This window comes from Molothrus ater, chromosome 5 (assembly GCF_012460135.2).
Source record: "Molothrus ater isolate BHLD 08-10-18 breed brown headed cowbird chromosome 5, BPBGC_Mater_1.1, whole genome shotgun sequence".
In the NCBI taxonomy this organism is placed as follows: Eukaryota; Metazoa; Chordata; class Aves; order Passeriformes; family Icteridae; genus Molothrus; species Molothrus ater.
Genome location: NC_050482.2, coordinates 72,239,162 through 72,257,038, shown reverse-complemented (window position 1 = coordinate 72,257,038; position 17,877 = coordinate 72,239,162). Strand labels below are relative to the sequence as shown.

General features: G+C 40.6%; 1 protein-coding gene across 1 annotated transcript in view; it reads right to left on the bottom strand.

Moving 5' to 3' along the window:
* Positions 1–17,877, bottom strand: part of SOX5 (SRY-box transcription factor 5) — a 279,255-nt gene that overhangs the window by 78,728 nt on the left and 182,650 nt on the right. Inside the window, 2 exon segments of the mRNA XM_036400499.2 lie at positions 2,496–2,581; positions 14,434–14,554. Of these exon segments, the coding sequence (XP_036256392.1) occupies positions 2,496–2,581; positions 14,434–14,554 (207 nt within the window).

The following is a 17,877-nucleotide window of genomic DNA, read 5'->3' as shown; positions in this document are numbered from 1 at the left end:
AATCACTGGTAAGATGTGAAGAACAATCAGCTTCAGTTTATTTCTAGCATATACTAGAGATGCCCTTAGAGATCAGATCTGAAACATTTAAGAGAGTTTGCTAAGTCAGGAATTTGAGCCTCTCCCACTGACTGGCTGCCAAACTCTCCCTCTAACTCCAGACATGTAGCAAAACAACATAGGTGAATTTGGTCAATATTTTCATTTTAATGCCCTCCGCACAGAAACAAGAGGCCTTTGAGGTTCTCAACTTTTCCATAACCCAAACTCACCCAAAGATCCTCATGACTGCAGTCACTTTTGCACAAAGCCCATCTTTTAGCAAGAAAACTGGTATTGTGATAGAGCCTGTTTTAACCAGGATACTTCAGCCCACAGCACACATAGATACAGCCCAAAGCTGGTCCTGAAATGAAAGGAAACCATCCTACCATCTCACTGGAGCACTGAGGCATTATTTTAGGACCAGCTTGAATGACTGAAAAGATAAGAATTAGAATCAGAGTGCTGTTTCTGCATTGCTAGCTAGCTCCATGTTTGCTTTTCCTTTTTCCCTCCCTCTTGCTTCCATATGTCTGCTCATGTGTGTTTGGCTATTAAAAGCACTTTATCAATACTGAAACACCTCAAAATTCATTTCAGAGGGATGACTTCTATGGCTCCCATGATTCCTGAGCCGCCCACAGTATTTGTAACTCAGAGAATCAGAACTACCACACAGACAATGTTGCTTTTCATACAAAGGCACAATAGGAATGAATGTATTAACCTCTGTGGTGCATGGAATGTGTCAGCTTACACACTGGCAGCTATTTCTGTGAAACTCAGCTCACTTCCGCTGGCTGTGGTAAAATAAAATAAAATAAAGCAAAAGAAAAAAAAAATCTTCCCCAGAACTGTGTCCCACGCTCCAGCAGGCTGGCCAAACAACTGGAATATCTGATGTGTGCTCCACACACAGTGGTGTGGGCCAAGCTGGGCTGGAGGATGCGTTTCACAGAGCCCAGCCAGAAAGGCAGAGCCTGCCCGAGCAGGTACAGAGCTCTGCTGCTCCAAACAGCCCTGAGAGGGAGATGCACTTGCAGTGCAGAGCTTGGGGCTTTTCATGTTTCTAGGACAGAATGGCAATCCAGACTTTGCAGAATCAGAGACCATTTGGATCTTGATTTCCTCTCAGTCCCAAATATTACTTGGCCTCCTCCTACCAGCCCAACATACACAACAGGTACCAAAATTCACACTGTGGCAATGGACACCACACTTGCTCAATTCCAAGGGCTGTGTGGCTGATCAGGAATATCCAGACTTGCTAGCATTAAGACCCATGGACAGCCTAATGCCTCCAAAATTCAGAATACTGACAGTCTCAATCAGATACATCTGGCTACCAGGTCAACTCTATTGTAGCTGAAAACAACTCCAACCCTTCAGTATCTTTCCACCTGTTCTCTCATTGTCCATGTTAAATTAGAATAATCACTAATTATCTGCCCTACAGCAGTGCCTAAAATGCTCTGGGTACCATAAAACACAGTAGGAGGGGCCAGTTATTGCTCTGAAGAGCTTATGGCCTGAAAGGACATAATCATGTTAACGACTTCTAAGCAGTTTAAAAGTGCTTGTCAGGACAGAGCTCTTCTGCCTGACAATCCATTCCAGCATTTTGGTATTTTACAGCCTGCAGGAGAACAATCTAATGGAAAAGTGTCCTGGTTTCAGCTGGGACAGCACTGCCTTTCTTCTCAGCAGCTGGTACAGTGCTGTGCTTTGGATTTAGGATGACAATAACGTTTGGTAACACATCCATGTTTGGGCTGCTGCTGAGCAGTCCTTACCCTAAACCAAGGATTTCTCAGGTTGTGAGAAGCTGCACAAGAGCACTGGGAGGCAGCAAGGCTGGGACAGCTCACCTGAAGTGGCCAAAGGAATATTCCACAGCAGAGAACATCATGTTCAGTCAGTGAACTGGGGTCAACCACTGCTTGGGAACAGGCTGGCACTGGTCAGCAGGTGAAGAGCAATTGTTTTCCTGGGTTTTATTCTTCTCTCTTTTCCATTACAATCATTGCTATTACTACTATTGCATTTTACTAGATATCATTTATGGAACTGTTCTTATCTCAACCCCCAGGTTTTACCTTGTGTTTCCCAATGCCCACTTCTGGGAAGTCAGAGTGGTGGCTGTGTAGCACTGAGCTGTTGTCTGGGGTTAAACCACGCCAGCAAGAAAAGCAAACGTCCTGCTATGAGGAAACTCAAAGTACAAACCTACAAGCAGTTAACTTGACAACAGGGACACAAAAAGCAACAAAAACTTCCAGCAAGGTGAGAGGAAAACGTGTTATCATCTGATGACTCTTCTGCTCAAGATGCAAATTCTTTGCAGAGAGAACAGCCCGAAGACCCCTGTTAATTGCACTGTGTTGCACAGGAAAGGAAAACTGGTTTTCATATTTACTTAACCTTTGCCTCCCCTGCATTGAGCTGGGACTTACCTGCAGTTGGAGAGGGCCTAAGCCCGGCGTTGCTGCGGCAGCAGCTGCCATGGTAGTTGGGATCAGCTGAACGGGGTAGGGGTCACCTAAGTAAGAGAATAATAGAGGCGTCAGCACCTTTTATCTGCTCTCCACCTGCAAATTAAAGTCCTGCATTCACTCTTTCCAAAAGCCTTCCTTTGTGTGCCTTGTTGAGGCCTAATGAAAAGCTCTATTGTGCAGCCTTTTACTAACACTCTTTTCACAATTCTGGCTGGGAGAGGAATGTGAATAAAAGGCACAAGCAATTAAGGCGGAAACCTCATCCTTTTTCATGATGTATTTAGGGAAATGGAAAAAAAAAAAGTGCACATTGATCAGAAGGCTGCACTTCAAAAAAAGGAAAGAAAGAAGATGGGGGTGGAGGAGAAGAAAAGGAAAACAGTACAACCTTGATAAGATCACAGCATTAGAAGGGAACAAATTTACAAGCTTGTCCAAAATATGAAGTTAACTAAACTCCGCTCACTGTTAGCAAACTGAGCCTCACGCAGAGCAGAAATGGCACTCAATTGAACACTGTTTTCTTTCAGGAGAGGAAAAAAATCTCACTTTAGTGGCAGGGTTTGATCCTGCAACAGGAAAAAGCACGTGAAGCTAAGGAAATCAGATACAAGCCTTTGAAATCCCTGCACCAACTCCACTTCATGACTTGAGATTCAATTTTGCTTCTGAAGGAAAACTACTTCAACTTTTAGTAAGAACTGCATTGTGCTTAATGAGATAAAAGGAGCCAGTAAAGGTTTTAAGAAAAATTGCAGGCATTTAGAAAGGAAAATTATCTGAAATGGCAAAAATTGAGATGGAGACCGGCTCATTTTAATGATATGGAGAGCTCACTTCTGGTCAACTCTAACACTTCCGATTTGTTAAAATAAACTTCATACTACCCCATCCACAAAACTATGAGGAAAACTAGCAAAAATAATAAGAAATGTTACACACATTATATTGCTTCTCTGGGGTATAAAATGTTTTAATGCTTTCCATCCAAATAAGGCTCACTACAGCATTTCTGTATATCCCTATGTTCTGGTGGCATGCCTGATTTCTACAGCACAAAAACAGACTATGGAAAAAGCAGAACACTATCAGGAAAATCTACCTCAATGTTGCTGTACATGTTATAAAAAAGGTAGATTAAAATTTTCCCATTTATTGTGCTTTTTTGAATAAACTGGGCGAAAAAATACAAAAGACAATTAAGGAGGTAACGCGGGGTGCTTGTACAATCATTAATAATTGTTATTGAACTAAAGTTTCAAATGTTATCAAGCCTTAGTTACAGGAAACAGAAAAAGTGAAATAAATTTATATAATTTCTTTTTAAATGTTTGAAATAAGCTGTGTTGGTGTACACACATTCAGGTAAGTGGCTAATGTTTATCTTCCCTTTTTATAATGCAATCTTCTCCAGTTACACCTTGTCATTCAAGGATTTTGATCTCCTCTTGCTAAGAATTAAACACCACAACTTCTAGTAATGGAGGACCAACAGCAACTGGGCTGGCAAAGCATCCTAACAGATATTTAACTTAAATAAATGTGCCTGTTTATATTTAAGAACACCTTAAGTAATGCTTTGTTGACTGAAGCCTCACAGCCATCCAGGGCTGGCCAGCCAAGCAATGCAAACCAAAATGTCCACAGGCATCCCCATTCCCAAGTGTCTCTGCCACAACAATTCTATTTATTTATTTGTCAATGGGCAGCAGATTTCCTGGCATGCTTGGCTTTCTTTTTCTTCCCCAGAGAAAGCCATTGTTTTACATTTTCCAATCTTATTTTGCTTTCTGAGGCACCCACCTGCCTTTTCCTATCAGGGACTGAATTAAAAAATCTTTCTGACTTGGCATTTTCTGGAGAGCTACCTTGTGACCTAAGCAGTGGCCTCAGACACGTGAGGGCACAGAGGAAAAGGAAACAGTGGCCAGAGAATCAAGGACAGAGGTGTTCAGCTGCTTCCATAGCACCACTGAATGAGCTCAGCATCATTCCAAAACTCCCTCCTAAAGAAGACATTCTGATCAAAAAACAGCTGTGAAAGAAGATAAAATTTTTCTTTTTTCAACTGAAAAAAAAAGAAAGAATGAGGGAAATTTTCATAGCAGGATGCTGATTCTTACAGCCCATTAAATTTCTAGTTCTGAATGATTTGTATTAAAACACAGATATTAAAAGATAGCTTCCATGCACTCTCCCACATTTCTCTCCACACACAGCCTCAGCCCATCATGCTAATTCCTAAATCCCACTATTCCCACCAACAGCCCAGTGGAAGAGCCAAGATTAAAACCCACAGACAGCTCTGCAGACCCAGGGAAGGTTCTGGAACTCTATCCATGAAGCACTCACATACTGACACCACACGGTGCAGGAGCACCTGCCAGCCCCCAAAATACCAGCAAAGATCTCCAGTCTTGTCTGATAAACACACATTTTTTGCTGTTGCTCTAGAACATACTGCATCTTTCATTGTATCCTAAAAGTTATTCCCATATCACAGTGACCTTATTAACTAAACAGTTTTAGCTAATTCTGAAATCTGGGAAATGCATGTCTCAACTATTACATTACATCTTATTTTTAGATATAAGAAGTAGCTACATTTTTTTCCCAAGCTCTAGGAGCATTTCAGGAATGTGAGACAAGACAGGCAGTTCTCAGAAATGGGTATTTCCCAAGCCACTCACAAGTCTGTACCTCTGAAAGCACCAATAAAATCTCAAACAACCGTAGCATATTTCCATTTCCAAAATTCATTATTAATCGAATGCATGCAGGCAGGAGCATCTTTCAGTCACCAAAAGAAACATTTTGTGCAGTCATTTCATGTTCCAAAATACCTCTCTTGTTATGTGTGGACTTTCTGTACAAAAAAAGCAGCAGAGAGAAGTTTTATTGTTGTTTTTCTTTAGTAGGCCATATGGTAAAACATGGAGCAGATCAAAGGCTGCGATTTTTATGGTGACAACAAGGTAAAAATCATTTCATTAGCTGGTGTATTATTGCCTAATACATAATTATTTCCCAGCTAGCTGGTGACATCACTTTGAAGAGCAGAATTCTTCAAGGCTGGCTACATAAAGAGAACCCAGGATTCATGCACTGGTGATGCAGCAGCTGAAGAAGGGAAGGGGAAATGTCAGCCTGGGGCAGCTGAGGGGGGATAATTCATGGGCAATATCAGAATATAGAGGAATAGTACTGGTGCCCACTGTGGGCAGTGCTAGAGCACAAGGCTGTGTCCTCAATTCTGTGCCAAAACTTTATTTCTTTCTCAATCCTTCTTCTGGTCCATCTTCCACAAACATACCCAGAACCTCTTTCCTGATAATTTATGCACTGCAACTTCTTTCAATTTCAAATCACACCTTCATCCTTGCCCAAAATAATCTTCCAAGATCTTGCTTACAAGAGGATTTTTCATGAAGCACATTCACTTTTAAACCACGCTTTCTATGAACTCTCCTGTGATCCTCCACTGAAAGCCCTTTTCTGCAGAGTTAAGCTGTGGTCCAGAGCCAAGGGGACATTTTTTTTCCCAGCACACAAAATTACAGCTCTGTGTTTAGGAACTTCATTTTCAGCTGACTGGCTACCAGCTCACAGGTATGAAATGATTCTGTACTTGTGGAAATACAACAATGGCTCTAAAACCATTTATATGTTTTGCAAAATTTTATCAAAGGAGGTTTTTTTTTAAGTTAAAAAACATTAGGAATTTTTTTTAAGTGAAAATAAAGCATAAGAGTTAACATAATGTCTGTTGCACCATTCACCAAAACCCTGAAGATGTTTTTTGTATTCCTTTTTCTGTCACTCATCTCATTTATTCTCCTTCATGGTGTAATCCCCCCTAGTGTCTTGTCTTGTCTCCTGACAGGCTGCAAGCTCTTCAGAGCAGGCACAATTGTCTTACTTGCTATATAAATCAAGTTACATGCTAATGTTAAATTATAATGTTTTGACAGGATTTTAAAGTTGAACCTGATTATATGAAACAATAGAACACTGAATTTTTTTTTTCCCTGAAATTTTCTTCTCTTAAAAGAAGGATACCAGAAGAGGAGAAGTAGGGCATTTATTCCTGAGATTTTTAAAAAAAACTCATTGTTTTTCTCCTCCCTATCTTTCAGGGACAGCAAATGAAAAATAGTTGGAGACGATGGAAGAAGAGAAAAGAAAACAGTGTAAAGAATATGAAGAGTACAAAACAAAACCTAACTCTTAAATTATAATTTGCAAGACCAGTATGCTAAACTAAATTCCATGAAAAATACCAAAATAACCATTTTCTTAGAGGACATTCTGTTGACTGAAAAGGAATTCTATGTTCTCTTTCCCCCTATTTTTGACAACTTCTAGAAAAAGCCACAAGAATTTTACACTCCATTTATCACTTAAGCGTATTTATAATGAATAATCACAGTTGATGGCCAGCTGACAGGTAAGGCACTGCATCTCTTCTCCCCACTCATTTATTATCAACCTCACTTTCCTCTCATCCTCTTGGTGAGATGGTGGACATGCAGGAAAAGGAATGGGAGGCTGTGGAAGACATGAGCAGTGTTCCCTGACTTCTGGATTTAAATTAATAAGAAAAAGAGTATGAAGAAGACACCACCAGTGGCTTCCAAAAGGAAACCCCAACTGGTTCAGACCTTCCCCACAAGGACAGCCAGATGTGGAGAGTTGTGCAAACAGCTGCACTCCCTGTCCTTGGAGCTTGGCAAGCCCCAGCTGAATAAAGCCCTGAGTGATCTGAGCCCATCTCCTTGATGACCCTGCCTGAAGCAAGAGGTTGCACTGCAAGCCTTCAGACACCCCTGCCAAACAGAACAATCCATGATTGCAGAATACATGTTTTTTACTGTTTGTTCTATACCTGTAGAATAAATTACACTTCTTCAAAAACTCCAGCTTCCAAGGAAAGCCAAAGTATTTCCACGAAGGTTTGTACATGCTCATAAATTTAAAAATATAGGACTTTATTCTGCTGTCCAACTATGGATAACAGTGAAGCACCAGACATTGTTCATGGCCTGGAAACTGAGCTGAAACTGCCAGCCTGTTTAACAGGTCCCCAGCTGTTCTGCCTGTGCTTTGCTGTCACTGGAATAATGAGGAGAAGCCACACAGAGATGGGGAGCTGTGGAACTCTTCCATTTAGAAACAGCCTTCAGCTGTGTTCTGTTCTACATCCCTGTCTCCTTCCACCACATCTGCAACCCCACAGAACCATCACATCCCCATGGATGCTGAGAGCCAGAGCTGCAACCAAAAACTGCTCCTTCTTGCTGTGCCTACCCACAATGCTCTATCCACATTACAATGTCTATCCACATTGCTCTTCCCTAATCCTGGGGGAATGTGAGGCTTGGGTCATATGCTCCTTCCTGTCCAAGGCATGAACAGCAGCCCTGGAAGATAGCTAACATCTATCTTCATAAAGAATCTACAGCATGTGGTCTTCACAACACACAGCTTCTGTGTCTGCCATCCTGATAAAAACACAGCAATGTCAATGTTTTTTCCTTGTGATTTGGTGATTGTCATGACCTGCATGTCAGCTGACACAGTTAAATCAGAAATTAGCACTCAAGTCTCTTTAGAAGACAGAAAAAGGGACACAGAGCACAAGTAAAATTGTAAGACAATCCACATGATACTCCATTAAACATGAAACATGTGACTGACTGAAAAACAGAGGCACATCAGCAATTTTCCCTGAGGAACTTTATGGTATTTAACTCCTAAACATTAATTTTATTGTATTATGTGAGGAACCAATTAACTGAGAGCTTCGCTTTTATCAGACATCAGAATTATTGTTCAGAACATAGATGAACGGTAAATTCAGCATATTTCAATTTTATATAGGCTTGACTTGTTCATCTCTCATATTCTGCCAATTTTAAGAGGTAATCAGATATTTCATCAATAAATTTCTGTGAATTATTTAGAACACCTCCAGCAGCAACAAGCTGATATGTAAGACATGTAAAATGTACCTACTGTATATTCAGGCTCTGCCCCCTCAATTGGATATGGTTGAAATAGGGGATTAAAGTGCTTTCAAAAAAAACCTTGTGTTGATGACATCTGACTGCAAACACAATACAATTTGTTACAACAAATTATCCACAGGGCACAGGACAAATGGGCAAGGAAAAACAATTCTTGTTTCCAAAATTTGTCATATTACTCTAAAAACAACACAGGTATCAGCAAATAAAAGACTATCTGTTCCTGAGAATTTGCCAATAACCTGGAAAATGTACTTGGGGTAAATCCCATTGCTGGAAATACAGACTTGGCAACTATTGTTTCCTGAGAAAACAAATCCTAAAAATCTCCAAATAACTCAATTTATTGCACACCTTAGTTTAGAAAACAAGGTGAGTTGTTCTTCATCTTCTACAGAAGAAACTCTGGAATTCAACAGCTTCAGTCATCCTGAAAAGATTTAGGACTGACAGAACACACCACAATCCTTTAGGCACAAGTCAACATTTCCTTCCTTTTAACATGATGACCAAATGTTTTAAGAAATGTTGGAGTGCAGTTTCCTAAATTAATCCTACTTAGCATCACTAATTAGGGAAGACCCATCAAAATTTGGCTACTCTGTGTGGCTGACCTGGAAACCACTGACAGGCAGTGCTGCAGATGTAGATGGAAACCTTCTGACCATGCTGACCCAGAGAACTGTTCTCATCCTAACTCCTTCTGCCTTTTTTGTATCTTAGCCCCCAGAAGCAATCCCTTGTGCTTCTCCAAATCTTTATTCCACACCCTTCAGCATCTCTTATATAGGAGATACAGCCATGCCTTAATATTCCAATATTCCATATACAGACCCATACATGTGTGCATTAATAAAAGGATCACACAGACCCATACATGTGTGCATTAATAAAAGGATCATACAGATCCATGTGTGCATTAATAAAAGGATCATACAGACCCATTTGTGCATTAATAAAAGGATCATACTACCTACAAATGATGAGCAGCTTGCTCAGGGGAAGAACTACGCAGTTTTTAAAGGGCACAATACAAAACTTCTTCTATCACTTGCACCATTTTTATGCTTTCAAAGCACTTCTCAAATATTAATTAGCTCTAAATAAATTCTAATTATTTCTAAGAGTGGCCCTAGCAGATCTGTATCATCTGGTGTGAAATCTGACTTCAGTGAAGTCAACAGCAACAGCTCCTCAGACCTCAGCAGAGCTGACATTTCCCTTGCCATTGCTAAAATCTGGGAGCTGTGTCTATTATCTGCTGAGTACCACAAGGAGGGCTGAACTAGCAGGAGTAACCAGTGATAAGAGTATGAGACGAGAAGAAAAGAAGGGTTAAATGACCTGAGCCAGTCTGGGGAGCCCAAAAGTGGGAGAAGCTCTGGGAAATGCAACAATCAGAGTCTGTTTGATTTCAGCATCAGCTGAAAAGGAAGGTGCTCTGCTGCTAAAACCAGTTTAAATAGTTGGGATACTGGGTCACTCCTCAAATTTGCTCATGCTGCCAGTCACTAACTTAGTCAACAACTAACCTTGAAACACCAGCCCTTCAGAAAAAGATTTGCATTATTTATCTATCTAAAAATTACGTATTATGTGTATCATAAAATACATATAAAGAGGTTTGCATGAAAAACTCAAAAAGCTTCAATTTCAAATAGCACACATTGCATAATTAACTAAATACAGGGCAAGTAAGTACATAATCAGTATTTCCCTTGCTAATTGTGGATTATATAGCCCATCACATACTGCCAACTTTTTTTTTCCTCGTAAGAAAAAGTACTTCAGTTGTAAATAATAATATTAAACATTTTATACATGCAATTATATCTAGGTATGGAGGTTGAAAATTAACTGGAACCAGAGAATATGAATCTTTTTCTCAAATAGAAATGTAATCCTAGTAGAAGTTCCTCCCTTCATCTCTGCCAACTTTACCACCACACAATATGCCATAGAGAAAAAAGGGGAAGTGTCAACTTGTGTAAATTGTCCCTTATGTAATGCAAACCATCTGTTTAAAAAAACAAAACAAAATGAAAACCCAAGCCACTCCCAAGCATAGTCTGCTATGGGGAAAAAGAACGAAAAGGAAATGTAGTACATCAAATCGGAAGCCAAAGACCATGACCTGCCATGTAACCACGGAGAAAATATTTACCCCTCTCCTCCCTTTATTTACCCAATTTTGAAAAATATTTGGAAAAGCATAATTGAATCATTTGCTCTGCACATAATAGAGACTGATACTGCTGGATTTTTTTGAGCATTTCATCTCTCTAGAATGTTTTCCATCAGGCTGGAACCAAGCAGAGAAAAACTCTTTGTTTCCAACACCACATCTCACAGCGATGCCACCACTGGGTTAGAAGGTTCCTGAGTCCTCAGTCACTGCAACCTGGCAAAGGATGGGGATAAAGTATCAGTGCACTTTTGTTCTTCCTTGGGTATCTGCCATGAAAGGAGTCCAAATGGACCACTGCTATCAACTGTTATGATTATTTTTGTGTTCTCTTCAGTCTAAATGCTCAGAAAACAAAGTATGTGTAGAGAAAGCAGTGCTCTTCTCTTCCAGCCTCTGTCTGGTGAGTGATGAGTCCTTTGGTAAGCACTGCCTCAGGAACCCACTTTTCACTCTGAAATCATTGGGGGACTCACATTTCACCCTCTCTGGGGAGGCACAGGTGGGTCTGAAAGCACTGAATAAGTTAAATGAGGTTTTGTTATCTAAGCTGAATGCAAATAAAACAGTAGTACAGCTATTCATTATTTCTTCTCTTCTGCACACCCTGAGCCTTGATCACACATTCTGGCTGGGCTGAAGAGGCCAACAGCTCCTACCACAGCCCCTGCAAAGGCTCCCACTGTGACCAGGCTGCTCTTTAAGCCCTTCCCAACACATTTCCATGAAAAAGAACCATCTCAGTTTAAGCAATTTTAACAGCCTGGAGAGAAACAAGTTTGAGAATGCTCAACCAGGAAGCCTGGCCCATACATCTCCTGGAATCCTAAATTCTCACAGGGGCAGGGTGCAGAGCAGCATAAATGTCCCTTTCAATGTGTCTCCAAAGTCAAGGAGCTCTGCATCACTTGCTACTTATGAAAATATTGGTTGTTGCAATGAGTCTCTGTTCCTTCTCCCCCAAATTTTCAAAGCTCACTTTTTTTGAGGAACAGTATGTGAAAGGTTTCACAGTTTTTTGTTCTTTGTGACTGAAACTGAATAGTCACATGGAGCTTTTTATCATTCCTATCTGCAGGTTGTTAATGCTAATAAATAACAGAATCATCACTAGAGAATTTCCATCAGTCAGCCACAGAAAACAATTCTGAAAAATGCAATCAGTCCAGAAAGAAGGACAGGTTTCCAAAAGGACTGACTGGGGAAGATGTGGAAGTGAGATCCATTATTGTCAGGCACAGACACTGATTTTAAACCACAGAATGGCAGTCATGTACAGATGATGCTAGGGGTCTTTGGAAGTTCCTAGGAGGGCTTTGCTCCCAAAAGCAAACTTAGTGAAAATCAGGCATTTAACCCATTCAGAAGCTGAGGAAATTAATCTGCTGGACATTCTCTAGATCCTAGTGCATTTGTCACTCTTAATAGGGAGGTTTAGTCTCCTGAATCACTCACGTGCTTAACAAAATTGTGCCCAAAGCTCTCTGGTTCACAGACTTTGCTAAGTGGACTGACACACAGTAGGGCAAGCAAAAAAATGGGAGAAATAGTTTTAGTGGTCTGTCAAAAACATGACTTGATGTGAACATATTGTGGTTTGAAGGCAGCTAGGTGGAACTTTCCAGGTGTGGCTAAATGTGAGTTTTTGTTTACTCTAGATGCTGAGTGAAAGGAAGAAACCCTTTGGACTACTTATCACTTCTCCTCAGCTTCTCAGCCAAACATGCCAGGCAACCACCAAACACAGAGCTGCCTTTTTCCACTGGCTCCTGCTCAGCCCTGCAGCTTGGCACGCGGCTCATTCCAAGCCTCACTGCCAGAAGCAGCAGAAACTTTGCTCTTTTTGCCTTTCAATTTTCAGGGTTACACAAACACGTAATGTCACATCTATTTCACTAGATGTGAGGAACTACAGGACCATGATGGATATAGTATTCCATAGATGTGAGGAACTACAGGACTATCATGGAGTTAGTACTCCACAGATGTGAGGAACTACAGGACTACAATGGAGTTAGTATTCCACAGATGTGAGGAACTACAGGACCATCATGGAGTTGTTTTTCCATAGATGTGAGGAACTACAGAACTATCATGAGTTAATACTTCATAGATGTTGAGGAACTGCAGGATTATCATGGAGTTATTATTCCACAGATGTCAGGAACTACAGGACTATGATGGAGTTAGTACTCCATAGATGTGAGGAACTACAGGACTATCATGGAGTTAACACTTCATAGATGTGAGGAACTGCAGGATTATCATGGAGTTAATACTTCACAGATGTGAGGAACTACAGGACCATCATGGAGTTCATGTGCACGCAGTACAAAGAAGGGAAAAAACCACCTCAGCTCCTTCTACCCAAGCTGGACTTGACTAACATGGAAACAATACCATCTGCCAGACCTGTCTAACAGTGTGCTTTGCTGACCTTTTCCAGACCCACAGTGATGGCAGCATTCACATTCAGCGTGGCTCACAGATACACATTCTGCAATGTGAATCACTGAGAGGCTGAGTGTGTGAAATCACTGGAAGAACTGAATGAGACCATTTTTTGGCACTGCAGCTGCTGAGGGATGGGAAGTGTTTGGAACAGTATTTGCAACAGTGGTCCCAGTCTGTAAAATATCAGGAAAAGGTGTTAGTGGCCAAAGAAACTGAGTTACTGCTCAAGTACTGCATCTGTGATGTTTAGAAGCTGAGAGAAATCTGAAATTGTGGGCTAAGCCAGCTTAACTAAAGAAATCTTTTTATGTTCTAAGTTTACAAAAAATGCAGCAGTGGTAAGTGCTGAGTAACTCAAACCAACTGATGAATTAGTGAGTTAGTCAAGGATACAGATGGATACAATGACATGGACATAACAAACACCCAAACCAGAGACAGAGAAGGGGAGAACAAGCAAGTCCAGGATAACTCAGTAGAAAACTGATGGCAGAAGAGTTCTACAGGTGCATGAAAAATAGGTCTATGAAATTCATGCTCTAGCTAAGTTTATTCACAGAAATAAAGTTCCTTCATTATTTCTTAACTTGTATTTATCCTCATCATGTTGACAGGAAGATGAAATCCTATAGAAGGCTTAAGTAAAATAAAAAAAAAAATCTGTGGAATGTAGAGAACAATACAAATCTTTCAAAGATTAAAAAAGTAGATGCTATATTTTTAAGTGTTAGGCTCTCACAAATATCCTCAGAGTTTGTGTTAGTCCATCAAACTGAAAGGCATATGCTATCTTTGATCTCTGTGCAGAACCTCCATTGAGATTAATGTGAGCTCTGTGTGAAGAAAGAGACTAGAATAGGCCCTCAGTTCACAAATAGCAAGCAGTCTGCTTCAGGAAAAAAACATGTTTTCTTACAACAGTGTTGAAATTTATTGGGAAGTTTCAAATAGCTTCTCTTCAGATGCAAGTTTGTGGTCATGAGCGTGTTCACTTGTCAGAAAGACCTGTCAGGGAGAAGGTGCACAAATGCAGCTCTTGTGTCAGATGTTTGGCTGCTGTGTAGGAGCGCATCCTTCACTTCTGACAGGCTTTTCTCATGCTGTAACAAGCAATCCCCTGTTTCTGACTCATCTCTGCGAGCTGATGGCTTTGTCCATGGACAGGGTGCTGTTTTCATACAGACTGTGCCCTGCAATACCCACTCCAGCTAGAGAAACCCCCAGGACTTACTGCATCCCGCCTTGTAGCTGAAGCCAGGAGGAAGGAGGAATCCTTGCTGGGCAGCTGCTGCCAGCGTGCGCTGGTCTGGAGGGAACACGGGGATCATCAATGGAGGCAGCTGACCCTGGACCTGCTGAACAGAGAGGGACAATCAAACACACAATTTGGGGGGGACAATGTCTGCAATGTGCTTTCTCTCACTGCTGATCTTAATTCACCTCTTCATATTGGGGTGCTCCAGCAGCATCAGCTCTGGGGCTTCATCTTCATCACCAAACACCTCATATGAATGACATGAACCCAAAATAAACTGTTTCACAAAGGCATATCTATACCCCACTTAATTATTCCCCCCACAGTTCATGATGACTCACTTATCTCTGGCTGCAGGGGGATACTTCCTTCTCTTTTACTGAACTGTGCAGCAGTAATGTATCAGACAGTAGCTTCCACCCTGACCAAGCCAACACAAAGACACCTCCTCAGAAAGGAAAAATAAGTGCACAAGTAGCACACAGCACAGCCAATGCTATTTTTCTGCTCATACATGTGCACTTATTGGTACATTTGAAAAGATAAAGCCTCAGAAGAAAGGCTGAGACCCTTTGCTCACAAATCAAACAGCAATGTCTGAAGAGTTAGGTGTTCAACTTTGCACAGCAACTCTACACAACCATGCAAGTCAGGAAGTGGAAAATATTATATTGTAAGTGGATACTGCAGGGGACTAAAGCCATGCAGAAATTAGTCATCAAAGCTGGAAGTGGGCCATGGCACAATGTCTACTGCTGCTGCTTTTACCCAGTTCCGTTAATAGCTTTTATAATTGATAGAAATGGAAGCTGTCTCTGTATTTCACACAGATGAGAAACACAAAGTTTGCTGGGTTAAAATGCTGAATGTCTAGTTTAAATGTAAAACCCCCTGTACTGACCAGATCAGTCAGTCAAGAAGGAGTGATCTCTTTTTAAGACAGCTTATCTAGATTTTAATGGTGCTGTAAAGCTGAGGCACTGGAGATGGAGATGTCCTTGAAAACTACAATTTACTTTGTGGTTTAAGTAACTCAGAAAATCAGAGCATCAGCAGAGAACCTTCTATGCTGAGGGGCTCACAAAGGTGTCACTCCCTTCACTGCTGCCTGACAGCAGAACTGGGACAGAGAACCTGCCCCAGCCCTTGGCTGCCTCTGCTCAGAATACACCATTTGCACTTCATTCTAGTTTCATTTATTCTCCTCAAAATCCAGGCCACGTCTTGGTTCACCCAACACTGCTACCAGGCAAAACAGTGATACAAAATTTGGGATTATCATCCCTTTTAATTTATGCCTGGAGCTGGCAACACCCCTGTGTGTGCTGACTGTGTCTGTATGGTCTGAAACAATTTTCAAGGATAGAGTTCAAGAGCACTGTTGACAGAAATTCTTGCAGTGAGAGATTAAGATTGAGGCTGAAAGATGGAGTAGATGTAGCTCCACTCACTGAACCAGCTTGATCCATTTTTTGTTACTTCAATATTTGTCTTTCTATTCTGATCCTGTTAATTAGAAGGCATACATATTTTCAGCTGAATTAGAGGATAAAACCCATATAAAATGTGATTTGTTCTCTATCTGCACAGATATCCTAGAGCTGTCCAATACCTGCCTTTTCTTCACGTGTTCATTTTTTGTTTGTTTTATTTGAGGTTTTGTGGTTTGCTTTTTTTTTTTGCCTTTTTTTTAAAGACAAAGACAAAGTAACTGTATTCTTTTAGAACAAAAATGAACAGCCATGCGGAATTTTTGCATAGTACTCTTCTTCGGCAAAAAGCCACAGAACTTTTTTTTTTAAATGGTTTCCAAGGATGAAAGTGACTTTGCCAAGCGAAGAAGCTTCAAAACAGGACTCAAAAAACACTAATAGAAAGACAGATGGTTCTACTAAGTGCTTTGCTGCCAAAAAAAATGTTAAAAAAAAGTGAAAAAAATGGAGTGATGTTATTGAAGCTGACTGCAAAGTTCTCTGATGACTGCAAATACTCTTGTCCCACTGCAAGTGTTAACTCTGCCTCCAGGGCTAATATAACTGAAGCACCACACACACACAAATTGTCATTGCCAAGCCCACAATGTAGCCTAAGTCTGCACTTGATTCCAAGTGACTGCCAAACACACGAGCAAAACACCACACTGAAAAATTCCCATTTAGGAAAACATTTACCAGGAAAATGCCCTTTCTTCCTAAATCTGACTGCTGCATTTCTTTTTTTTTTTTTTCAAATTGCTGCTCCTCTTTAACTCTCCAAGGGGCCTTATAGCCCCTCATTTCAAATGACACAACCTTGTTTGCATTAGGGAGGTAAAAACTATGGAGCGGTGAGGATGGTTTGCATGGATATAGAAATAACACAGTCAAAACAATGTGATTTTCATTCCAGGATGGAATGTATGGAGCAGCACTCAGCTACACTTCATTTTCTCCTAAACACAAATAAATGCAAACATTCGTTTATTTTAATCCGATTACATGACACAATATCATACAAATTATGGACTCTTCATTTTTATGGCTCATTTAACTACTGCATTTTAACTCGTTATGTTTATTATTATTATTAACTGGAATTGCCAGGATACAACTGCCTCAAGTGGCATTGAATACAGGCCCTCCTTCTGAGCTTTACATCTAAGGTGTTTCCCTATTTTTTTTTTTCTTTTCAAGGTATTACTACATCAGTTAAATCTCTCAAATGTTTTTTATAATCAGTTCAATTCAGTTCAATCTCTCAAAAGTTTTTTATTTTTATTGGAAGCTTACATACCTTCCAATATTTTCTGGATTGTAACTTCTTGATACTGCATTTCTAATTTGAATATAATGGACTGCAAATCAGGGCTATTTTCCAGGCCCTTCAATTTGTTCTGCTAAAGGACATATGTCCATAAAAAGAAATACCTCTTCAACAATCTAATAATTCACACAGCTGTCAAGATTCTCCACTGGCCAGCCTCTCTCTGCGTGACCTCTTAGCTGTAACATCCTAAAGGAGACAACTGTATTTTAAATCCTCACAAAATTCCCAATGGATTTAATGAGCTACAATTTCACCTTGTAACTTCTTACCTACTTTAGGATGTTATTCTGGAGGACACAGACACAATCCTCCGAGATTTTCCTGGTTTTCCATACTGTTGTCACTGGGTTATCTGAGCACACTGTGAACCCTTCATTAATTTTTTTCTCTCCTCTGCCCAGCTGTGTTTGGCCAGTGCCAAGCCACCACACCAGGAAACCTTCACAGCCACTGAAAATCCAAAAAAGAGCCCACCCCTGAAGAAGTTATCAATGCAAAAATCAGTATGAGCACATGACAAGCAGCCCATAGTAAATCTACTGTCCAAGGGGGAAATACCCACAGCTGCCTGCAGAGATTTCTGATTTTGGGAAGTGCCTCAACGTATCTTTATTT